The sequence below is a fragment of the Zalophus californianus genome, chromosome 5 (genome assembly GCF_009762305.2).
Source record: "Zalophus californianus isolate mZalCal1 chromosome 5, mZalCal1.pri.v2, whole genome shotgun sequence".
Taxonomy (NCBI): domain Eukaryota; kingdom Metazoa; phylum Chordata; class Mammalia; order Carnivora; family Otariidae; genus Zalophus; species Zalophus californianus.
Window position 1 is genome coordinate 61,489,532 of NC_045599.1, and position 25,981 is coordinate 61,515,512.

General features: G+C 40.7%; 2 protein-coding genes across 9 annotated transcripts in view; one reads left to right on the forward strand and one right to left on the reverse strand.

Annotated features, from left to right (window-relative positions):
• The first annotated feature begins 13 nt into the window (after positions 1-13).
• ZCCHC9 (zinc finger CCHC-type containing 9) lies at positions 14-9,979 on the forward strand. Of its 5 annotated transcripts, none has more exons than XM_027604904.2 (6): positions 14-101; positions 1,238-1,647; positions 4,899-5,049; positions 5,254-5,346; positions 7,270-7,338; positions 8,600-9,979. In XM_027604904.2, the coding sequence occupies exons 2-6, from the start codon at positions 1,264-1,266 to the stop codon at positions 8,716-8,718; spliced, it is 816 nt and encodes a 271-aa protein (XP_027460705.1). In that variant the 5' UTR covers positions 14-101; positions 1,238-1,263; the 3' UTR covers positions 8,719-9,979. The 5 variants fall into 5 exon arrangements, with proteins under 5 accessions (XP_027460705.1, XP_027460704.1, XP_027460709.1 ...); XM_027604903.2 differs by having other exon boundaries at positions 28-210; XM_027604906.2 differs by having other exon boundaries at positions 32-167.
• A 1,497-nt stretch (positions 9,980-11,476) lies between these two features.
• Positions 11,477-25,981, reverse strand: part of ACOT12 (acyl-CoA thioesterase 12) — a 51,561-nt gene continuing 37,056 nt past the window's right edge. For all 4 annotated transcript variants that reach the window (XM_027604657.1, XM_027604660.1, XM_027604659.1 and 1 more), the window contains 9 exons: positions 25,791-25,910; positions 24,520-24,670; positions 23,802-23,857; positions 23,425-23,488; positions 22,433-22,516; positions 17,285-17,418; positions 13,636-13,764; positions 12,298-12,424; positions 11,477-11,826 (listed from right to left, as the gene is read on the reverse strand). In XM_027604657.1, the coding sequence (XP_027460458.1) occupies positions 11,677-11,826; positions 12,298-12,424; positions 13,636-13,764; positions 17,285-17,418; positions 22,433-22,516; positions 23,425-23,488; positions 23,802-23,857; positions 24,520-24,670; positions 25,791-25,910 (1,015 nt within the window). In that variant the 3' untranslated portion in view covers positions 11,477-11,676. The remainder of the gene's footprint in view (positions 11,827-12,297; positions 12,425-13,635; positions 13,765-17,284; positions 17,419-22,432; positions 22,517-23,424; positions 23,489-23,801; positions 23,858-24,519; positions 24,671-25,790; positions 25,911-25,981) is intronic.

The following is a 25,981-nucleotide window of genomic DNA, read 5'->3' on the forward strand; positions in this document are numbered from 1 at the left end:
ACTCGGGGACAACGTGTTTCCGGTCCCGAGTGTCGACTCGGTCGCCGGGGGACGGGCTTCTCTGGCTCGCTACCTCAACTGCCCTGGAGGATTCGTGCGCGGTAAGCAGTTACGCACGGCTAAGCGAAATAGGACCCTGGGACACCCAGATGCCGTGAAGTCCTCCGGTTCGTTCCCAGGGACCTGGCGGGAAGGCACAGCGACTGACTGGTAGGCCCCCAACAGCTCTCAGCGCCAGATGAGGCTGGAGTGCCGGGATGCGAGGCCCGCCGAGGGCGCCGTCGCGGGGACCGGTCTCAGCTGTCCGGTGCTCGCCGCCTGGGCTGGCGCATCCAGCCCCACTGGGACCCGCCGTGGAAGCGGGCTCCGTCGACTAGATCTTGATACTCAGAGCTTCCCCCCTTCCCTGGTACTCAGCGGAAGGACAGTCCACCTCTTGAACAGCTCCAGGCCCTACCGTGACAGCCGCAGGATCTGCGGTGATGCGTGTGCGCGCGTGGTGTAGAAGTGCTGAGTCGCGTCTCACCTATTCATTGGCTCCGCCCTTCAGCGTGTGTTGCAGGATGTTTCTAACGATGAGAGCTGAGGTTTTAACCCTGGTTGGTACACGGGATGCCGCCCTAAAGGGGGCGCGGCTTCATAATTGAAAATGATTTGAAACCACTGGGCTGGTAGTAGTTTATACCCTGATTAATAGAAGACCCAGCATTATCACGTGACCGTAAACACTTGTGTATATTTTACTTAATCTGCCGGGAAGAGTTGTAGTGACAAACTTTGCGTCAAAGGACAGGATTTCTGAATAGTTAATTTGCTATGCAAATTGTTTTCACTGAACTAAGCAAGAAGATGGGAAGAAAGTAGCCTTGGGATTTACAGATAGGAAACAGCCAGGAAAACTGCAGAATACGGGAAGAGTAACTTCATTCACTGTATTACTTTGTGATTCAAATTTTACAAAGTAATTTCGTTACTTCATGAATTGTTTTACACTTTTAAGCATTTATATACGTGTTGTTTTTGTTTGTTTAACTGGTGTGGTAGCTTTTCTGGTAAGGGCTAGATTTATAGGCATATCTATGCAGCATATTATAGAATTAAATATACAAATACCTAAATGAAGTAAAAAGTGTTTTAATAATTAAGACTTTAATATATGGGCATAATGTGATACCGTGTGTATCTTTAGTGTTTGTTTTTTTTTAATGGTCACTAACCAACCATGCTTGTCTTAAAGCTTTATAAGGTACCGCTGATGAAATCATGACCAGGTGGGCACGAGTTACTACCGCACATAACAAGAGACCTTTGGCTGCAACATCATGGGAGGACATGAAGAAGGGGTCCTTTGAGGGAGAGGGCCAAAATCTACCAAAGAGTAAACAACTTGAAGCCAAAAGGCTCTCTGTTAAGAATGATGCTCCTCAAGCAAAACACAAAAAGAACAAAAAGAAAAAGGAGTACTTAAATGAAGATGTAAATGGATTCATGGAATACCTAAGACAAAACTCACAGATGGTTCATAATGGAGAGATGATAGCAACAGACAATGAGGAGGCAAGGGAAGAAATTGCAGTTGCTTTAAAGAAAGATAGTCGACGGGAAGGGAGAAGACTAAAAAGACAAGCAGCAAAGAAAAATGCAATGGTAAGATCGTTACTTCTACCGAAACGTTACTTTATATAGGTCATAACTATTATTCATATACTCACACATGTATATTCTAGCAGAGTCTGAATGCTCTTGCATACTAGATTTATAAAGCATCTTTTTGAGGGCTAGTAATAACATTAGGACTTTTTTAGCACTTCCTACATGCTAGGCACTTGATGTACTCATTATCACAATAACACTATAAAGATGGTAGCATTATTCTCATATGGGGAGAAAAGACTGATGTGTAGACAGGGTATCTTGCTGACAGCCACTTAGTGAGTATAGTAGCAGAGAGGAAATTCAAACCCAGACTTTGTCTGACTTCAAAACCTATGTTCTTAGTCCTGCCTTCCAATAGCTTTTCATAAAGCCATAAAAAAAAAAAAAAAATCAAAGTAAGGAGGAGGGTTAAGTGCAACAGGTTAAATATGTGTGGTTCCCTTTACTTGGAGAGGATATTTTGTTTTTATTCATGAAAAACTGAGGCACAGGAATGAGATCTAGTAAGAATCACACTAGTTAGTAACGGAGCAGAGTAGTAAGAGTTAAAACCCCTTGAGTTTGTCCCTAGTCATTGTTCCTTCCCTCCTCCATGCTACTCTCAGAGGAATGTCAGGGCTACAAGTTGATTTCTATAGTGCCTAGCACTAGATTTTTAAACTGTCAGACATGGGAAATGTAATACTTCGTATAATTCTTTCCCTTCTTTAAGTGAATTTTCCAAGTCTTCTAGTAAGATACATAAAAATCAGTATTATTTTACACCTTCATTTTTATTTGCAGGATTAGTTTTATACATATTTCCAGATAATTATTTAGAGATCATGCTGATCAAACATTCCTTATGGATAAATTTGGACAGAAAAGGTAATCATTTTTATTTGGATCAGGATAGTTTTGTTTAAATTGTACAATTATTTAAAAGTATTTTTTTTATCTGGGCGCCTGGGTTGCTCAGTCAGTTAAGCATCCGACTCTTGTTAGGTTCAGGTCATGATCTCAGGGTTGTGAGATTGAGCCCTGCATCAGGCTCTATGCTTACTGAGGAGTCTGCTTGTCCCTCTCCCTCTGCTTCTCCTCCCACTCATGTGTGCTCACACTCTCTCTTTCTCTCAAATAAATAAAATCTTAAAAAAAACTTTTTTATCATGTTAATTTAACTTAAAGGTAATGTAACTTAAAGATAATTTCATTGACATAGGCAATATGATGAATTGCATATTATTTGAAAAAATTTAATATTGTGACCTTTTAAGAGAAGTTTTATATTTGTAATTAAAGGAGAAAGACATTGGTTTTCAAGAAAAAAATGCTTTATATTAAAGCATATACTTTAAATAGTATATAGCTTGTTTTCTTATTTTTAATACCTCATTCTAAGTATCAGGTTTTTTTTTTTAAGATTTTATTTATTTATTTGACAGAAACACAGCAAAAGAGGGAACACAAGCAGGGGGAGTGGGAGAGGGAGAAGCAGGCTCCCGACAGAGCAGGGAGCCCCATGCGGGGCTCGATCCTAGGACCCTGGGATCCTGACCTGAGCCGAAGGCAGATGCTTAACGACTGAGCCACCCAGGCACCCCTAAGTTTCAGTTCTTAATTGCTAACAAATGAAGATAATTTATTAAGTCCCATCTACATGAAGATCAGGTTTTAAAGGTAAAAACCTGGGGTGCCTGGGTGGCTCAGTCAGTTAAAAGTGTCTGACCAGCTCTGGTGATGATCCCCCCAGGGTCCTGGGATGCAGCCCACCTCTAGCCCCGCCTCCAGCCCCCTCCCATGGACCACCCCCACCCCAGCCCAGTGTAGGGCTTGGCGCTCAGCAGGGAGTCTGCTTGTCCCTCTTCCTCTCCTCTGCCCCCCACCTTGTGCACACCCTCTATCAAATAAATAAATAAAATCTTAAAAAAAAAAAACAAAAAACGTAGAAACCTAATCAGTGAACTGTCGGGTTACTAGAGACCATGCTGACTTCAAGACTTCAAGTCTTAATATGGTGATCCAGTTTTTAGCCGTGGCTTTTCTTGAACTTGTATAACAACTGCATTTTCTTTGTTTGGACCAGTTCATTCTAAATGTACAAGTTAGTGAAGATTAAAGGGACTCATTCTTTTCCAGTATGTTATGAAACAGGAGAAAAAGAAAGGACACAGTTGCAAAATATTGTATGTTTTGTCTGTTTAATTTGCTTTTTAAAAATCCCGTGCTTATTTTGAAAAAAAATTATTTTCAAAAAAATTTTTGAAAAAAATAAACTATTTGTTATCCAAGAAATATATATACCTTTTTTTCGGTTTAAATAAAATAGCTTAAATATCTTTGAGTATCTACCATGTTTGATTATGACTACTGTTCTCATTCATTGCAGCAATAACTATTCTCCAAATTGCCAGGTAGTATGTAAAGAAACCAAATCATTGTTTAGTGTGACGTTGGAGCCAAATAATTCATCTTAGAATTATTCCTTTAAAATGTGTTGTGTACATATTCTAAAAATGAAACACCTAATTCTGAATATTAAGGAATATGTATTAAAGATATAAAAACTGTAAGATATATTACTGGTATGAAATATTTGAATCATAATTTAAATGGATCATTTGACTCAAATTTATTCAATTATATGAACTTTGTAAGTACTAGTATTAATTATGACCGATAATTTTTGGTCATTTTCTATTTTCCACAGAAAACTCAGTTTTTCTTTTTAAAGATTTTATTATTTGACAGAGAGAGACACAGCGAGAGAGGGAACACAAGCAGGGGGAGAGGGAGAGGGAGAAGCAGGCTTCCCGCCGAGAAGGGAGCCCGATGCGGGGCTCAATCCCAGGACCCTGGGATCATGACCTGAGCCGAAGGCAGACGCCCAACAACTGAGCCACCCAGGCGCCCCAGAAAACTCAGTTTTTCTAGTGGAGACATTCCCATTAATGAAATAAATAGTCCATATTTGCTTAATTCATTTAAGCAGTTTCTACGAAACCATTTTTAACTTTGTGTCTGAGATTGATGGATTTATGGATTGAGGGTTTTCAAAAGCACTGAGACTGTCTGATGGAAATGACATTTTTTATTGTTTAGGAATGTATGAAACAACTTTTTTCCATACATAAAATATTGAGATTTTTTTTTAAAAAGAGCTAGGTAACAAATGAGAGACGTTTTAAAGATATTTTTGATAACAAGAATTAATAAAGCCAATGTAGTTTTGTAATTTGGAAACTCACATTTTGTTTCCCCAGGTATGTTTCCATTGTAGAAAACCTGGCCATGGGATTGCAGATTGCCCAGCTGCCCTTGAGAATCAAGATATGGGCACTGGAATATGTTATCGGTGTGGGTCCACAGAGCATGAAATAACCAAGTGCAAAGCCAAAGTAGACCCAGCTTTTGGTATGTTTTCTTTCTATTGGTTTTTGATTTGGTTAATGTCGGAAGTGGGGTTTTTTTGGACAGCAGAGTTTGTCATGAGCATGCCACTTAATATTTTGAAAAAATAAGGTTTTTTTTTCCCCAGTGTTTAAAATAATATGAATCATGAATTATGTAACTTGTTCTATACTTAGCCAGCTTACCAGGAACTGTTGATCCTTACAGGTGAATTTCCTTTTGCAAAATGTTTTGTTTGCGGGGAAATGGGGCATCTGTCCAGATCTTGTCCTGATAATCCCAAAGGACTCTATGCTGATGGTGAGTACTGTTTCCCTTACATCTCAAAAAAGGTGAGTTATCATGCAGAGTTGTGATTTAACTTAGACTCTTAATCAGCTCTTGAATACATTCTTGAACAAATAAAAACACCTTAAGAATTTCAATTTTTATCAGACTCTATTCTATGTACTAGACTTTATGTGTAATATGACAATATATTAAGTCAGAAAAAACTGAAGTGTATATTTCAAGCTTTGTGCTTGTTTCAGCATCATTTGTGAGAGTATGTTATAAATATCTACTTTTAAAAACAACAGAAGCAAAGGGGTTATATCTCAAGCTAAGATTTAAAAAGTAGTGTTGTGAATTTAATCACAGGCTAGCATACCATTTTGGATAGACGGGCTGGTACACTCTTCAATATGTGTAGTAATCTTTGTTTCTGAATTCCTTGGTTAATTGTCTAGCATGGGATCATGTAACTTTCTTGTCTTTAGCTCAACTAACATCTTAAGCTCCTTAAATAAAGTCTGTGATGTCTAAAGCTTTAAGGAGGAAATTTTCTGTTACTCTGAGTAAGGTGCTTATGTGATGGCTGGTTCCATCAGGTTCCAGATACCTCTTGGTGTCATGTCGTGGGTTCGATGGGAGAAGTCCAGTGAAAAGGCGTAGCTTTTGGAATCAAGCTGACTGGTTATAGCTCCAGTACCACCACTCACTAGTGGGATTTTGGCTGAGTTAATTTCTCTCAGCTCAGTTTCCTCGCCTGTTAAATGGAGATGGAAAACTGTATTTTCTTGATTCTAAGATGTACATTTTTTCACATTTTAATGTCTCTGAACTCAAAACATATCTTACCAGTGGTGAGTGCCACGTAATTGGCAGGTTTGTTTTTTTTTCTGAGAGGTATGTAAAATAATGATACATCTTATAACCAGTGGTGTCTTAGATTTGATGAATTATGGTATCCACCTTGAAGAGCTTTGAGAATTAAAATAGATTGTTCAGAGCACCTGTCCTATTTCACTCTGGCATCTCCATCAATAAAGAAGCTGGCCCTGGAAAATGCCCAAAGGTGCCTTTCAGTTTTGAACTTATGACACAGGTCAGATGACATGACTGATGGACAAAGATGGCTTTGCATGGTTATGCAAAATGACTAAATATTTTTGAAAAGTGCAGCAAAGGAAAGAAATCACGTGGAAGTGAGAATTCAGCCAGGTTTACATCCTGTAGGGTCATATTTCTGGGTAAGTCACTTCACATTATGAGCATGTCATGATGCTTGACCATTAAGTAACAGTGTTTGACCATTAAGGGATAGACTAATTTTAGAAACCCTGTGTGTTGTAATTCACAGTCCTGGGATGTTGCTTAAAGTAGCCAGACAGGCATTTTTATTAGGGTTAGGGTGCCTGGCAGATAGAAGTCACTACAACAAGAGTGAATTTCATTCCTTTTGTCACTGCTCACCCCCATCTGACCTGTACAGATGAGCAGTGGGGCAATGGCTCCTAATCTTTTTTGGGGTTGTTGATCATTTGATAAGAACAGTGGACGTCCTCCTCCAAAAATGCATCTGAACACCACTTTTGCTCACAGGTTCAGCAGTTCACAAATCTTTGCCTATCTAACCACGGTTAAGGTCTTCTGTGCAGTGGCTCTTGGACACTCCAGAGCACAAGTACCTTCCTCTGTTACAGCTCTCCTCTCTTTCCCTCTTCCCCCCTGAAGGCCAGGTACGAGACATGCTGTGTAGGGACAGTTTAGTGCTCTGTGGGATCCCAAAGCCTGGGGAATGGACTTATTAATAGGAATGGTGGCACCTACCTATGTTCCTGTTTCCACCTCCCTGTGCACCTGACAAGGCTGTGAGGACCAAGGAAGATAAGAAAAGTGCCTTGAGACATTACAATGCCTTGTAAGCATGAGAGGTTTTCAGTGACTCTGCTCTTTTAATAGGTGGTTGCTGCAGACTCTGTGGCTCCGTGGAACATTTTAAGAAAGATTGCCCTGAGAGTAAGAATTCAGGTGAGATCTCTAGGCCTCCATTTAGAAGGCCTGAGGTTATTATTCTATGTTTCTGCTGAATTTTGTTACTACTAATTCACTGAGGTACCACTGATTTTAAGGCAGCCTGGTTTCCTACTGCAATGACAACCTGATCATTCCTCTGTCAGGAGTAGATGCAGTAGTAACTGAGCATTAGTCCTGGTACTATCAGGTGGGGAAAAGGTGACCACTAAGCCCTAGAGGGCCCTGATTTTATAAAGCATCTTATTCTTACACATTCATATTTGCCAACTAATGAATTTAATAATAGAGCCAATTATGTTACTAACAGAAAAATTTTGATTTATTAAGAGAAAATAGTATGAAAATAACTCAACATTTTTATGATTGAGCATTCTCACATATGGTTTGCTTTATCTATACCTAAAGGATTCAGAGTTGGTTATAAGAACTTCCAAAAATACTAAAATTGTGTTAGCTACACATCATCTGGCCAGTTGTATTTTCTTCCTAATGAAATACTACCGTTGGTCATCAAAAACTTCAAAAATGTTCACTATACATATGTGAGGGAAGTGGAGACCATTATTATGTTAGTTTACCTGGATTGGAATGATGATAATCTTGAGTGAAAGAAAGACAGGAGGGTAGAAGCAGTGCTTCTTAGGGAAAAAGCACATTTCTTTTTCTCTCAAATAGTCACAGTACGACACAAAGAAGTCTACCCATTCTTACTTCCTACCCGAACGTTTCCCTTTGAAAACCCAGAGTTCTTGTTTATGCTCTTGTCTAGAAGAAGACAGTCTTTACTACATTGTAGGCAGTGAGACTGAAATGATGGAAGTGGAATTTGAATTCTCCCTCCTGGGAGGATTGCCACTTCCCGAATGACAAGACTGAAAAGCAGATGTTGTATAATTTCACAGGTGGAATCTTGTGCATTTAAAACCGATGCCTCATAAGTCCTACTGTTTATAGATTCTTGGAATTCATTGACTCTATAATGATGAACTCTGGGAAGGAATGAAAGAGCTTTCTCATCAGTTTGTGCATTGCAAAGCAGTTGCTGCATTTCCCTAATTGGGAGAGAAATTGCCTGTGGTACTCTGAAATCAAGGGTTATAATCAATTACAGAATGCTCACTCTCCTTTAGTGATGGAGTCTTCCCTCCTTGTGATTATTCATGTCAAAACTAGTTCCTTTGCTAAGCCAGTACCAAACTATGGGGATGTATTTGATTACCATTTTTCTTACATTCTAACTTCCATTCCTTGACAGATCGAATGGTCACAGTTGGTCGCTGGGCAAAGGGAATGAGTGCAGACTATGAAGAAATTTTGGATGTGCCTAAGCCACAGGAACCCAAGACAAAGATACCTAAAGTTGTTAATTTTTGATAATGATTGGTACTATCATTAGTTACCACCTCATTGTTAAACATTCTGAACCGGGCGTACTTCACAAATTGGAGCTGGGCTCCCTTGGAGACCTGTTTTATAGATACCAGTATGATCGGAGAATGGTCACATCGTTTCCTGAGTGCTGTCCATTAAAGAGTGCTTCTATCACTGGAGAAAGTCACTGAAGAAAAGTAGTTGTTAAAATTGGATTCTCTCAGCATTTTTAACAGACAGAACTTAGGTATAACTAAGTGGTTATATGCTTGATTGTAACAATCACCTTTCTTTTAAAAACCATTCATTAATGTGCACCACCCCTAAACAAAGTATAACTGCTTTGCATTTGGAATTGAATTTTTGGTTATATTGTTTCCTTGGTTCAAAATAACAATTTATTATTAGGAATTTATAAATTGCCACAAAAATCTGTATTTTTAAAATATTTAATAAAAATTCATTTGCTATTTATTTTTCTGAATACCTTGTTCTGGATTGTACTAGCCATTGTCTGTTTATATCTGTGTACAAACCCTTTGGAAACACCATCTTTTGTGAATTCTAGATGAGAATAATTTTGGTTAATATTTGTTTTAGTTTTGACATAAAGAAGTACAAATTATTGATGTAAAATAGAAGAATACCTTAACACCAGCTCTTTGCTCTTCATTTTCAAGAGAGAAATTCTAGCCAAAATTTAGTTTGGGGTATTCAACAAGAATGATGTCACTTAACAAAGTGTATATTACACTTAATAGCATTTTGTTCACATGTCTTAGATGCGTCCAGGTGAGATGCAAGTATCACCATAATAGAACACTAATCAGAGACCCATTAGCTTCTTTGATTTGATGAATACATGCATACTTAATACATATATTTCACAAGGCTTAGGGCTCCCATTGTACTGTTTAATGGAAAGACTAGTGGATTGTGTGTTTCATTTGGAATTTTACCTGATTGGATACATTTGTAACTAAAGGAAACAGCTGTGATTAGTCACTGATGCTTCAAAAGCAAAATATTTACCAAATAAAAGAAACACTTTTCTCTGTTTTAATGTCTGCGTAGCTCAACAGTTCTAGTCTTAATAGGAGCTGTTCTTTTATTTTTGGTAAGAGAGGAAAACACACCAGAATACAGCTCAGCATCCCAGAACTTAAGGAAATGAGTGCCATTTAAAAGAAGTCACACAAGTCGTGCAGCTGGAAAAGGACAGCAGTGCCGCCTTAGACATTTAGTCCAAACATGCCCAGATTTATTTCATCTGTCCTATCGGGTGCCAAAGACCCTGGAGAGTCAAGCTTTCTTAGGTGAGGAAGGCAAACATTAAATTTATTTATGCACTATATATTTCTCCAGTCCCTGCTATGTTCCTGGTACTCTTTTAGGCCCTTGGGATTGTGGCCATGATAAAGACAAACAAGGCCACGTGCATTCTAATGGGGCTTTAGGATGGAGAGGAGACTTGGGGGGAAAATACATATCAGAGATACCAGTATATCAGAAAAATATCAGAGATTTGATTACATTTTAGAAGTATTCTGTTGAATCCCCTAGGACTTAAGTCATTAGCATTCTTCCTTCAGTCCTCTGGAAATACCACTTCTTACAAGCTTATCTTTCACTTTTCCGTGGCTGAGTCCTAAATCCATCTGCCCTAATATCCCTGGTTTCAGTTCCTCCTTGGATGGTGTTTCACCAATACCTCATTACTGCAGTAATTTTCAAAAATATATAAATTCAAAGACCTACGATAGGCAGAAGTTAGAAATGTCTCAATTACAGGAGAGGTTTGAAATTTTACCATACAAATTTTAGTGTAATGTAACCCCTTTATTGCTAATTTTTTCACTTTTTAAAATCTAAAAATATCCTCAAAAATCTACTTCTGAAATGTATAGTCATTTAAACCTGCATATCCATTCTTATTGTACATCAGTGTTAATTCATAAAATTGGAGCACAGTCCGAAGTTCATGTAAATGAGAGCCTGCTGACATGGAATAAAAATAATTAACAACCAGACCTAGGCTGGGTGAATGGATGGGCTGAGGGGTGGGGGGTAGGCAGGGGAAGCATGGGTAGAGATTTGACATACAGATGGCAGGATGTACCTAACCTCTTAAGTGCTCTAAACTCTAATGGAGAAGTCCTTCAACTTTTAAATATTGTCCCATAGAGGAGGCCAACTTGACATGTGCTGGTTTGTCTTATGAGTTAAGACAAATCACAGAGTAGAATAATGAATGTTGAAGTCTGGGGAATAAAGTGCTAATGTAATGGTTATGAAAGAAGAGCTCAGTTAATACTCTCTCTGTGATATCACATTTTACAGGTACTTTTTGTGTGTATATATAGCAATAGATACTAAATTGGTCAGCCACCTTGAATATATATGAAATGACACTAGTAAAGTAGTTCCTATTACTAAAATTGATTGGATTCCATTATGTTTTAATGTCTTCCTAATTTAAAGCTCTAAAACATGTAATACATCTTGTCAGATGCTCCTGACATACAGATATCTGCCATATATGGAACAATCCCACACTATTAATCAACTGGCCAACTTACCATTTTTGATTTTATAAAATTTTAAACAGAATACGTGTTTCACGTGTCTAGCCTAAAAATGCTGATGATCATTTAAAACCATATTTGTACCATTTTATAGTCCATACAAAATTGCATATGGGCCATTTCCACTGCCTGTGCCCCTGGAAGGGAGGAGAGCCACAGATGATCTAAAACAGTGTTAAAGCTCTTTTAATAATACGATCCAAATCACTGGTATTTGACCTGAGATGAATTTTATTTTTTAACCCCTTCCTAACTGTGTTTTGCTTAGGCCAATATTAAATTATTTTGTGGCCCAAAATCTTGCCAAGTGTCAGGGCTAAGGGTACTTGGAATTAAAGGTGGGAAATAAAATTACAGGTAATTGGAAGTTTACCATTTAAAATCTGTTTATCAACCCATCATCAGTAGCATTCTCTATGAATTGTATACAAGAGGCTGCTGTCTCTTCAATGGATTTTGACCAGCCACCAAGATTTCCAGCAAAGTAAGGAGAGATGCTAGCAGAAATCTGGTTGAAGTAGGATACCTGTTTCAAAAAGAAAATACATTACTTCGATTGTTTATTGACGTAGAGCTTTTTAAAAATTTTTTTAAAAGATTTTATTTATTTATTTGACAGAGAGAGAGCGCGCACAAGCAGGGGGAGTGGCAGGCAGACGCAGAAGGAGAAGCAGGCTCTCTGTTGAACAAGGAGCCCGATGCGGGGCTCTATCGCAGGACCCTGGGATCATGACCTGAGCCGAAGGCAGACGCTTAACCAACTGAGCCACCCAGGTGCCTCAAGAGCTTTTTCAAGCAGGGATCTGAATCTTGTTGGCATAGGGGAAGCTATGACCCTGATCTTCTGGGGATGTTCTGGAATGGAACTAAAAGGATGACCTTAGGATTCCCCTGATGTGGACGCATTACAGAATTACAGTTAATTAGGAAATGTGGGTAAAAGATTTCTCTGTATCTGTCAGAGCAAATTAATGTGCAGATGTTTCATCAAACTTACGGTACAGGAACTGCTGTCAGTAGCATGGATGAGAAATCCAGCACAGATGATTTCACTTCTGATGTACTGTGGAGAAGGTGGGACTGATGGCAGAATAACCGATTTCATTGCCACCGTGTACGTGTCACTGAAAAATGAAAGGACATTCTCTAAGTTATTGTCAGAAATGAAGAATAGTTGTTAGAAAATAAATTCCTGCAGTTAATTCAACTTATTTATACAAGTAGAAGTGAAACTATGGAGACCCCTCTTCTAGATGAGTGTTCCACATTTGAATATGGTCTCTGTGGCCACATTCAAGTGTAGAGAAGGGTAGTAAGGGCCACAGGTGTTTCTTGCCTAAGAATTACTTACACTTTGCATAACTCCACAAAGCTGGAGTCAAGTTCTAAGCATGTTTTGTTATGCCCTAATGGCTTGTAAGGACCACTGTTAAAAGGTCCCTCCAGACCTTTTTATAAATAAATAACACTGATGTAAGCAAATGCATGTACAGATTGTTGCATAAATACAATCATTTTATAAATATTGGCCTATAATTTGATTTTTTGCCTACCAGTAAATCTTTGGAGGTATTTCTCTATCAGTGCCTCTATAGCTACTTCATCCTTTTTAATGATGGCACAGTACTCTGCAGTATGGCTCTACCATAATTTGTAAGATGGACCTTCAGTTTATTCCTCTACCTTTTGCCAAATAAATAAATAAATAAATAAATACAGTGATACTACACTGAACGTCCATGTGCATTCATATTCACACATGTGTTTGATTTATTTCCGCAGGCCAGCTTTGACATTGGAAATGATGCTGGCCAGTTCCAGGTGTAGCCCTTAAATGTCCCAGAAGCTTCTACTCCTTCTTTCTTTGAATGCATAGGACACTTCCCCTTAGAACATAGACACCGTGCCCCGAGAAGTCCAATGCCCACAGAGAAGTCAAGGATAAGCGCTCTAGTCAACAACCCTAGCTGGCAGCCAGACATTTTGGATGTCTAGCATAATTGCGCCTTTGTAAATTCTAAACTTATTCCTGATGTTTTATTTGGCAGACACTGCATTTTTACTGATGATGGAATATTCTAAAGGTTTGCTAACTATCAGTGTTACATGTGCATAAAGCAAAAGGAAAAGGAACTGCTTCAGGAATCATGCACGGTGCTTTGTACACAGGTGGCATTTAATAGATGACTTCTTAAAATAACTAAAGGTTCATCTAGCAAAAATTCACATGAACATCATTCAAGACCAGAAATGCCAATATTGCCTTCCTTATTTTCATATCAACTTTTTCATTCCTACAAAACATTATTATAACACTTGAATTGCTTATACTCACCCATCTTTGAGAGGCCTTCTTCGTGATACAAGTACTACCAGGTCTTTAGGTTTGTCACCATTCACTACAGGACAAGTGATATAATATATCTGATCAGCTTCACTCACCCAGTCTATGACTTCGCAGGACCTGTGTAAATACAACAGCAAAAGAAAGGCGACACTTTTCTACCTGCCTGAATAAGGCATTCACTTCTTCTGTTTGATGTCTACAATCACTCTTCTGCTCACATAACCATCCTGCCAAAGCCAGCATTATTTCTTAAAGTCTGTCTCTAGAAAGCTGTTTGGTCAGCAGGAATAATTATGCATGTGATGGAGAGAATGGTGGCCATATGATTCTTTTTTTTTTTTTGGATGATACACAAGCTTTAATCCCATCTATAATTTTATCTGATACCATAATTCAGTTTAGATATATTGCATAGGATGTGCCAACAATCATATTATTAACCAAATAAACTCCAGGACTTTGCTTGGGTGACCCTTTTAATGGTGAACTCCAGGTTACAACACATTAACTGTCAGTTCAACTACACCAAGGTTTGTGGAGACAATGGCTTCTGTGCCCAAGCAGGTTGCAAATCAATTTCGAATGGAACCTGGCATCACCCTGAAGGAATTCTAACTTCACACTGTTGGGGTAGTATACCAAGATGGCTTCAGAGTAGACTAACTTTACACAGCACATTTAAAAAAAGACACATTTATTCAGCGTCATGATCAGACTATTACATTTAGCAATCAACAGCATGGGTGCAAAAAAAAAAATCTACATTAAAATCCTTTGTTGGAATGCTTTACACTTTCCACAGAACAGAAACTAAAATAACCTGTGTACAATTAGTCACAAATACAGTCCTCGAGTTTTTTTGCCCGTACACATGAGTATTGTCTAAAACATGTCTTCTTTGTAGCAGCGAGGCCCTGCCACCACTGTGCTTGGCCGAGTTCACAAATCTGTTGTAACCTGTAGCTTCCCTGTCACTTCTCTGGCTCTCCTCTCCTGCTCAGCTCTGTTTCCTGGCAGTAATTAAAACCTTCTGCCACTGCCATAGCTACTGCTGCTGCTGGAACCACCACAGCCACCTTGGTTTCGTGGTTTGGCAAAGTATTGGCCTCCACCACCATAGGGGCCAGAGCTTCTGCCTCCAAAATTTCCTCCTTTCATGGGTCCAAAATTTGAGGATTGATTGTTGTAATGGCCAAAATCATTATAGCTTCCGCCACCTCCAGAGTTGCTTCCATCATTACCAGATCCATTATAGCCATCCCCACTGCCACCTTATCCACCACCACCTCGACTGCCACCAAAGCCACCTCGCCCACTGAAGTTCCCTCCACGACCAAAGTTGTCATTCCCACCAAAACCACCTCCACGACCACCACCAAAGTTTCCAGAACCACTTCGACCTCTTTGGCTGGATGAAGCACTAGCCATCTCTTGCTTAGATAGGGCTTTCCTTACTTCACAGTTGTGGCCATTCACAGTACGGTATTTTTGAATGACAATCTTGTCTACAGAGTCATGGTCATCAAATGTTACAAAAGCAAAACCTCTCTTTTTGCCACTGCCTCGGTCAGTCATGATCTCGATCACTTCAATTTTCCCATACTGTTCAAAATAATCTCTCAGGTGATGTTCTTCAGTGTCTTCTTTAATGCCACCAACAAAAATCTTTTTCACAGTTAAGTGGGCACCAGGTCTTTGAGAATCTTCTCTTGAGACGGCCCTCTTTGGTTCCACAACTCTTCCATCCACCTTGTGTGGTCTTGCGTTCATGGCTGCATCCACCTCCTCCACAGTGGCATACGTGACAAACCCAAAGCCTCTGGAGCGCTTGGTGTTTGGATCTCTCATTACCACACAGTCCGTAAGCGTTCCCCATTGCTCAAAATGGCTCCTCAGACTCTCATCGGTTGTTTCAAAGCTCAAACCTCCGATGAAGAGCTTCCGCAGCTGTTCAGGCTCTTTGGGAGACTCTGACTTAGACATGACGGCGGTGGGAGGGGAGACTTTAACCATGCTTACTCTGCGGCGTCCACTGGCAGAAAGGCGTGGCCATATGATTCTAAGGTCACTGCCCTCAACACTTTGGAGAAAGGCATTTATAGTTGTTTTCCACAAAATTATTTCTCTCTAGAATCAGGTAATAATATCTGAAGAGTAGTGAATTACATGGACAGTCATCAAAGAAGGACTCTTAGATAACAGAATATGGTATACTGGAAAGAGCACCAAGTTCAGAGTCAAGCAACTTGTCTTTGAATCCTAAATGTACACTTCATATCTACGTTATGTTAGGCAAGTCACTTTATTTTTTTTTTCATTTGTAAAATGTAGATGATAATACCTATGGGGTTATTGTGAGGATTAAATGAAAACACCTGGCACAGTACCTGAATCAAAGTAGGTACACAAGTAAGTTGAATTAGAATTCATTCATTCATTCCTCCATTCATTCAAGTTCAGTTTGGCTGGAAAGTCAGGTGACAGAAAACAGTGCAAGAAACATTTGAAATTAATTAACACCAAAGTTTAGGCACTGTTCCTGCTAAAACTTTGTACTTACAGAGTATCTACAAATATTGATACAAGAAAACTGTGAAGTATTTCCTCTTCTTTCAGAGTGTTTTATTATGATAGAATTAACTATAATGTATTATTTTGGCATCCTAAGCATGTAACACATGACCCCAGCGGTGTTTCACTTTAGCGGTATTAAATTGTCTATTACAGGGTATTAATCATAATCAAGTTTAGCCATCTTAAAGATGAGCCTCTACCTCATCAAGATTAGGAAGTAAATGGTAATGCTTAATATAATAGGAAGCCCATCTCACCAATCCCTTTCTTTCAGCAAGACGCCCAGTGAGGGCCCAGGTGCTATGGCCCCGGGGCTGCGACTCCTCAGAGGAGGAGGGGGCGTGGCCCGAGTGCAATCAGACCCAGTCGGTGCCGGTGACAAGGCGCACAGCCTTGTACTCCAGGAAAGGAGTGAGAGTGGCAGAGATTGGATTGAGATGCAGGAGACAGGAAGTAACAGCAGGAAGAGACATAGGCTGAGAGGAGTGGGCCCTGATCAGACAGGGCAGGAAGGAATGCCTTGTACTTCAGTACTCACACAGCTGCCCTTCAGCTTCTCACCAGGGAATGCTACTTCACAGGAAAAGGAGGAATAGCACATTAAATACCAAGAGTGGGAGGTGGGAAGGACAATTAATTAGATAAACACTTCCTCAAGAGCAACGAAACTGTGTATTAAAGTACAAGGGTGTGGTGTTCAGAGCCTGATGGATCTGGGTTCCAATTCACGTTCGGTTGCTTAGGAAAGCAGTCTTGGCAAGCCTCAGAATTTCTCTATTGTTAAAGTGGGAATGATACCAAGGGTGGAGTTGTTGGTAGGATTACAACAGATATGGGTAAATCATGTCAACTCGATAGAAATGATAAATAATTTTTGTTTTGTGTCTCTCAGTAACACTTGATGCAGTTTTCAGTGCAGAGCAAATTTTAAAACATACTCTTTATTTAATAAACAATGGGTCACATGTTGGGTAATGGAGATGAATTGCAATATGGAAGCCACCCTTTACATGATGTCATTTACATGACATTATTTAAGAAAATATTTTAAATGTATTCTTACACATAATGGGGGTCCCACAAAGGTCTCTTGGTAAAGTCAGACAAGAGATGATAAGTCACGTGTGCTGGTCTTTCCACATGCTTTTCAACCCAAACAGATAAAATGTCATGCTCTTCCAGGGTATATATTTTTATCTAAAAGATAATAAAAAAAAACAAATTACAAGAGAAAAATGGGTATTTTGTCTTTAAAAACTACACACAGAGTCATAGGTTGATTGTACTGGCTAAGGCATCTTGGCACCTGGATAACAATAAAGCCAGACAATGACAATTTCACTTCAAACACTTGGATGTCTAGAGCTTAGACCAGGATGTTATCCTCTGTGTCCTCTAAATAATATGGGACTTGAGTTATTTAATTATTGTGCAACAGTTTTTTTCTTGAAAAAAAAAAAAGTAAGCCTTTCTCTTTTTATGTCTTTATGATGTTTCCCTGCCTCTACCCAGCAACAATAGAAAATAGCATTAGGCTGATAGGCAAGTCAGCGCCTCATCTCCCTCCACAGAACTTGGACACTTTCTTAGGATGTCAGGCATGCCAAGGGGACCCAGGAAGCAAGCCACCAACTCTAGGACCGACTCAACCTTTCAGAAGGGCTGCTGAAGCGCCGTGTTTCTTCAGCATGAAGCATTCTTTGATTTGTGAATCACAAGGGCCCATCCTCCCAAGAGGCCAATTCTAATGTTGTTATTCCTTACATAAGAGGACGCCTGTCTTGGGGAGCCATTTGACATATACTTAAACAATAACGTATCCCCTGTTACTCCAAACTCTCCTGCTATTGCACTTTTGCTAATAATCAGAGATATGTGCTCAGCTAAGAGCACATTTCTGTCCTGCCCATTTTCTCCATCTCTTTCAGGGTGCTTTGAAGTTAGTGTTGAAATGTGCCATCTTATAATCATCCCCATGGCAACAAGCTGTGAGAAGACAGACAAACAGAGGGTTAAGACTTCACTGCAGGAATCAAGCAGATGGACGAGTCAGGCTTGTGAGGGAGAAAACCTTTATTTAAACATAAACATCAAGAAGAGAATGAAGAAATAAGAAATCGACTAAAGGCAGCTTAGTAAGAAAAGGAGTGGCTATTGTTTAGACCACTTTACCTCCCCAGCTGACCTTTGTGCCAATTTAAGCCACCTTTAAACTAAGCCCGCAAAGGAGGTCATATCCTGGGCTGTGGACATGTATCAAACAGAAAGCCATGAATGGGGCTCCAGTTGATGGCTGAGACTCGCCCCAGCACAGCCATGCCTGACTTCGCCCCTGTACAGCGGGGGTAAAAGGATGGTCCCTGGTATAAATCCTGAAGGACGTCATCTTATCAAAACTTGGCGGCTGTGTGGCCCTAAGTCAGGTTTCTGGGGCGCTGCAGCCTCAGAGGAGGCAAGGGCAGGTGGCCAGGGTGAATTCCTTACCTTCTGTCAGATTTAGGCCTCGGGGCAGCCACCTTCTACACTGATGGACTCAGGGCAGGGAGGGACGTGATATTGGGCTGAGCGCTTGCTAGGGTTGAAGTGTGTCTCCTCAAATTCGTATGTTAAAGTTCTCTGAGTACCTCAGAATGGGACCTTATTTGGAAAGAGGGTCATTGCAGATGTAATTAGTTAAGATGAGGTTAAAGTGTAGGAGGACGGGCCCCTCATCCAATATTGACTGATGTTCTTATGAAAAGGGAAAATTTGGAGGCAGGCGCGCGCACCAGATGAAGTTGAAGGCAGAAATCAGGTGGCACATTTACAAGCCCAGGTCCGCCAAAGGTGTCCAGCAAAGCAAAGCAGCAGCGGCAAGAGGAGAGGCCTGGAACGGATTCTTTCTCACTTCTTCAAAAGGAATCAGCCCCGCCAACACCTTGATCTCAGATTCCCCGCTTCTGTAAGTGCAGACAATACCTTTCTGTGGTTTAAGCCACCTGGTTTGTGGTACTGTTACAACTCTAGGAAACTATCACAGCACTTTCCCAGGAAGCTGCTCCCCAGGTTGTAGACACAGGATTCCTGCTTCCTGAAGCCACAGCAAACACCAAGCTGAGTAGCCGCCATTAACCTCTGCCCTCACAGAGCTCACTAAACTTATCCAGTGCCGAGTACGTCATCATCGGTCGAGGGAGTGGTATCTTGATCCTTCTCCCAGAAGCCGAAGGTAGCAGGAAGTCCTTCTCATTGCTGTGCTGTGAGAATCAGTGGCACTGGTGCAGACAAAGGCCACGAGGAAGGGCGGCAGTTGGTGCTGATCTCTTTAAACCCTAGTATTTTAGAAAAGCCAGCTTCTGCTTAGTGAAAAAAATTCTCCAAGACCAACTCTTCAGCAGAACATGTTCTCTTTCACGCTCAGAAGAATACAGGTTGAATTCCATCTGTAACCACCTCAAACGTTTTTTATCGTTTGATGCCTGGCAAATTTTATTCTATGAAATGAAGCTTAAAGTGAGTAAGCTTGAAATTGCTAACAGTTCATATTGATATTGTTTTTTCATTCTAATAAGATTCTGTTTAATGGATTTGGATATCTTATACAAACGGCCGAAGAGAAAAAGAGTCTCATTTTAGAACTTTATACTATCTGTTGTTTTTGAGACAACAGTATGGGAAGGAGGACAAAACCATTTTATACAGAGGCCTGGGTAGGGAGGGGAGGCTAACCTTCCTCGGAGGTGCCTGGGGAATGACCCCAGGGGTCAGGGGAAGAGAGCTGCACGGGTGGAGCTCTGGGACCAGCCCCTCCCCAGCTTCAGTGAGAAGAGCGCCCTCTGGTCTGTTTCCTGTGCTGGGGTTTTTTTTCCATGGAAAGGTTTGCAAGTGGTCCTTGCCATTCTGGCTTTAATCATCGTCACTCTGTCAGGTCAGTCTCCTACCCGTGCCGATTCCTACCCTGAGGATTTGGCTGCAGCTGCTCACTGTCTGGACAGCCCCTTTAACCCTGCAGCATCTACATAAGCTATCTGCAAAGAGGAAAGAATCATCCCCTCTCCAAAGTTCTCTCTAAATAACTGTCTTGCTTTACTTTGAACTGTCTAAGAACTGACCTTTATGATTTAAATACAATTGCTCACTTGTTCGTAAACTACCTGAAAATCATTCTTCCACTGTTTCATGTATATGTGTGATGTTGCCAAAATAGTGTACTAGCTCCTTTAGGGTGAGGGTGCTCCTTGTATTACTTTTGCTCCTTGCATTACTACTATTATTAATTCCATCACTGTACACAGAAATGAAATATGAGCTAAAAGAGTAAGTATTGCCCAATTTAATTACAAATACCAGAAGCCCTAGACTTTTGCCATTTAACTAATTTGTATCAACAGTAAGTACAGATTTTTGGTGGGAGGGTGGGCAGCAAAGCAAGGTTTATTGAGCAATAGCCAAGTGATAGTACAAAGCTCCCCAGGAGGGAGGGGACCTGAGAGGGTGGCCCAATAATAAGTATGGATTTTAAAACCTGAAATGAGTATGATTCGTAACAGATAGTTTAAAAATTATTCAATGAAAAGGTGACAGAAAAAAGTAAGCTGTATTTTAAAATTAAAACAATATAAAAGCTTTAAAAAGTAGGAGAGAAGAGGATGGCCTGGAAAGGAAAAAAATTCAAGTTTTATCGTAAATATAATCTAAAGAACTGGAGGGCTTCAAATTCAACAGAAATGGCATAAGAAGGTTGCTATAATTATAAGATATCTTCTAATAAGTATCCGTACAAAAATTAAGAATTAAATATTGATGGCTCGCCTTAGACACCAACAAATGCAGCATTTCTTTGTTTAGGTTTATTTTGGCCCCAAACTCCCAAAGAACTGAAGTTCTTATATATTATACGGCTTCACAAAACATGCTGTCTTCCTTCAGTCCAGACGCACGTTTGCCCTTTCCAATGCTGCTTAGATGCCAGCAACGAAGCAAGAAGCAGATTTCATGCTAGTAAAAAGAAAACAAAGTCTTGAAGCATCTTTGATGTGGGGTAAAGAGAAAAAGATCATTTTTATAACGTGAAACCTATGTTTCTGCATCACTGCATTAGGCATACTTGGAAAGGTAAGTGGATCCAAAGAGGGCAAAGGGAGATCTTGAAAGGATTCAGAAGTGAAGACAAGAACACGATACGCGCCAACAACCCAGAACAAAACACTGGCAAGAGGTCAAAGTTGAAAAGCATCAGTAAAGTAGCATCAGAGTTTGCTTCAATTTTAAGGTAAGTGAACATGTCATTTATTGTCCAGACTGGGGCATGGAGGCATTATTAGTAATTATGAGAAGACAACAGATTATGATGGGCCAATCACTAATTAAAATGGGACAACCAGGAGTGTCCCAGGAGAAGCAGGACATAGGATCACCCTATTGCAGAGGCTTCACTGATGAAAACCAGTACACACTGAATGTGAGCACAGAGCTGGCATGCCTGAGCACCTCCTGGGTGCCTGGCCTGCTGTGATCTGGGACTATCTCTGGTGGTGACCTCATAGTCAAGTTAGGGTGGGTATCAGCTTCCATGGCTCTCTTAACATACTTCTGAAACTGGATAAAATGAGAATCCAAATGATACACGTGTACTTAAGTTTGGTGACCCGCAAAACAGCGTAAAAGGTGCTAAGAGAGATGCAAAGAAGTGGAGACAAGGCTTCTTTCTTAAGGAGCTTGTCATCGAGGGCAGGGAAAAAGACCATGTGTAAAAAGTTAAACTGCTACGTAAGACATTGACATCAATTTAGTGTTGCTGTGGGAGCAATGTCACAAGACGGTGCGGAATTAATTGACAAATTAATTCTGAAAAAGTAATTGCTAAGGGGGTTCCTACAGGGGAAGTTCTTCAGTCAGGGGTGATAGGAGCGGCTTCACGCAGAAGCATTTTGTCCCGGGCCTTGAAAACCAGTTAGGATTGGGGTAGATGGACGAGAAGGAGAGACGAGTGGAATATGAGAACTAAGTTCAGAGGTAGGAATGTGTGGGGTGCACTGAAGGACCCCGGATCCACCAGCATGGAGGACTAGAGACAGTGCTGGAAAGATATCTGGCTCTTAGAAATAGTTTCCTAGAAAGGTTTTTTACCTTCTTAAAAGCAGCAGCGGAAGCAGTAGAACCACCACCACCACCACCACCACCACTTTCAGTTGTGATGGACAGCAGGGTGTGCATGTACCTGGATGCCTACCTTTTCCACCGCACTGGTAACCTCCCAACCACTTCTGGCCGCCAGATTGTTGAGAGCTTCCACACTGGCGTTACTCAGGGCTACCTAAAATACAAATATTGTAAAAGCCGAGAGTTCAACCCACAGATATGGGATCAAATAGTTTCTTTTCTTTTTCTTTTTTTTTTTTAAGATTTTACTTATCTGTCAGAGAGAGACCACAGGCAGAGGGAGCAGCAGGGGGAGAGGGAGAAGCAGGCTCCCCGCTGAGCAGGGAGCCCAATGTGCGGCTCAATCCCAGGACCCTGGGATCATGACCTGAGCCGAAGGCAGATGCTTAACCGACTGAGCCACCCAGGCGCCCTGTGATTCAAATGGTTTCTGCTTCAAAAATGGGAAACGTTAGAGCCGAAGTGGTAATGCCGAGCTTAGAACTAAGCTATAGGTAACATAATTTCTGTCTCTAACTCTTAATTCAGAATTCAGACAAAATAACACGAAGGTCTGCATGCTTTGCAAATTAGTGTCATATTAATGGTGTCCTGAGCAAAGACAACGTTACCTTTCAATATGACTTGGAATCAACATGTAATCAGTAAACTTGGATTTCCCTTTCTATCTTATGGTCAAAAACTTTAAAGCACCTAATAGTTTATTGTTGTGTCATAAAAATGCAAGCTGGAAGGCATGTCATTCAGCACAAATCACTGAGACACCAGATCCCAGTGTCCTGCTGCCTGAATGTATCGGATGGCAGATCCTTCCAAGTCAGTTTTGGAAACCGTGCATGCCATTCAAACAAGGCAGGTAAGCAACTAGTTGCTAACTGCTTACTGACTGGTTTTGCTTCGTTCTGAGATGTCTGGTTGGTATAATTCACCTTTTCATCTCACCTGTGCAGGACAACCTGAATCAGTTAAACATGGGAACTGTCACTTTTATAATGATGTCATTTTCCATTTTTACAATGATGTGATTTTTACGTGAAGAGCTCCAAATGATAAAACCACTACCTGGTTGCTTATGTCCCAGTGTACACAGAGCGGAACCTCTTCTTTGTGGGAAATAACATATTTTCTGGAAAAAAATTAAAATGTTAAGCAACATGTTATAATAATAATGTTTAATAATAAGTTTTCTTTCCAGCATTTAGCACACAACAGTAACCATGACCCGTTCTTGAACTGAAATCAGCAGTTTTAAAAGCTGCTTTTTTTAGTAATGGAACAATCAGGAAGAACAATTTCCGTCACAGTTAGCCTCCAGCCAGGAAACATCAGACCTTCTCATTTTGCATTATGTGGGAACATAGACCCAGAGAGGATCCCTTTGTTATATAATTTGTCAGATAAGAGAAGATAGCTTAAAATCCTTACACCCACATCCTTACCTGCCTAGGCGAATTCTCTTGCGTACAATAGCTCCATGATACCGTCTAAGATCGTCCTTTAATAAAAAGTAAAATCAATAAATTTCTAATATTTTGGTGCTACAATCCTTAAGTCTCTCTCCCCTAACTCAGTTGAAAGGGCTAGCTGGGACACACACAGTTTCTCTGCGTGAACTGTCCTCATCACCCACAAAGGGCAGGTGCAGGGATAAAAAAACAACCTTTACAGCCCTGTTCTTTCCTTTTTTAAAGCAGCGATTGCTATCATTTCTGTTCCCAGAATTATACATGTATCTCACTGTAGAGTTTGTAGAAAAGGTGAGAGTTGGCACTAAGGCACCTCTCAGATGAACGGCAGATATAGTTCATGCGAAGCAGCAGAGAGGGTTGGACGTAAAGAAGCAGGAGAAGAGAGTCAGAAATACGCCCCAGAAGATGATATGCTTCCCACAGCAGCACGTAGCCGAGCAGAGGTGAGGTCTCCAGGACCTCTGTCATTCCAACAAATGATAGGAGTGACTTGGGGGAAAAAAAAAAAGGAAGAAAGAAAAGAAAAACTCCATTTTACTTTGTGATGTAGAAAAGAAAAAAAAAAATCCAAAGAGGAATAGCTTTAGAAGTTGTTACTGGTATGAGGAGATTCTGGGTGGAGCTCTGTACCCACCACTTCCCCCCAAGAAGTGATCTGATTGCTGAAACTCACGTGCTAATAACTGACCTTTGACATGGGTTTGATTCTGGGAAATGTGACCAGTTCTTCCTTATCATCGACAGCATTATAAATGAGAAAAGCACTGTTGATGTGACGGCCTTGGCCCTTAGACCACTCCTGACAGTCAAAGGCTTCCACGCGCACTCCCACTTCCACACTGCAGAGGGCAACACACAGGGCAGTGGGCGGAGAACCCGAGAGGTGGGCCTCCTCCGCACACCAAGGCCACGGCGGCCACCGCTGGGGCCACCGCCACCACCGCCACTGCCATCACTATTCTCCAAGCGAGAAAAAGAACGAGGGTCCTGGGCTGTCTCTCTGTTGTTGCAAATCTACGGAACTGTTAAAATCCACTTCATCAGGTCAATGGATCTGATGTACTAGCTCCTGGAAGCATTTCTGCTTTACTTTCCCACCATCAAGTGGGAAAAAGGCCAGTTAGGACTTTATATACATTCATGAGCATATTTTGGTAATGGGGTGTCGGTGGGGTGGGGGGAGTTAATTGTACCGCAGTCAAGTTTTCTCCCCTAAAAACAACTGTTCTATATTAAAAAGCATCAGACACTAAGATTGGATAGGAGACCTAGATACTCTTTTTCACATTTTAAAAGAAATAATATGAAATTAAATCTTTTCATTGTGTATCAAAGAATAATAAAAATAACTGGGAAGTCGTTTGGACTTCTTGGTGATAAATAACAGGTCCACTATGAGTCATTTGACCATGAAGTCACTGGGATTCTTTCGAGAGTGAAAGGAAGAGTTAATAACCATGACAGGGACACACCAAGACCTTACTGGGCCAACTGGCAGTCACCCTTATTAAGAGACAAAAACCAGGGGCGCCTGGGTGGCTCAGTCGTTAAGCATCTGCCTTTGGCTCAGGTCATGATCCCAGGGTCCTGGGATCGAGCCCCGCATCGGGCTCCCTGCTTAGCGGGGAGCCTGCTTCTCCCTCTCCCACTCCCCCTGCTTGTGTTCCCTCTCTCGCTGTGTCTCTGTCAAATAAATAAATAAAATCTTTAAAACAAAAAAAGACAAAAACCAACCCATCACAATTTATGAAGTACAAAGAGGCTCCAAGCAACAAAGAGGGTGAAAATGAGTGTCTACAATGTGGATGACTGGGTGAAGTTTCAAAAACAATTAGAAGGAACGTGGTTACTTTGCAGTAGTCCCTACGCTCACCTCCAGATTAAAAGGAAAATAAAAAATTATTCATGTGCAAGTTTGAATTCGTTCACAGCCGCCTAAGAGCATTAGACAGGCTTTACCAGGTCTGAAATGTATTGTTGACGATGGCATTGAAAACAAGCCGGTCTCCAACAGTAGATGGTCCCCGGAACTTAAACATGTCCACGGACTTCAGAAGGGGGTGTGCCCGACAGAGGCGGCTGAGGAAACAGAGAAAGAGGAGACAGCGCTCACTCTTTAAGTATTTTCATGAACCATTGATTTGCTTAAC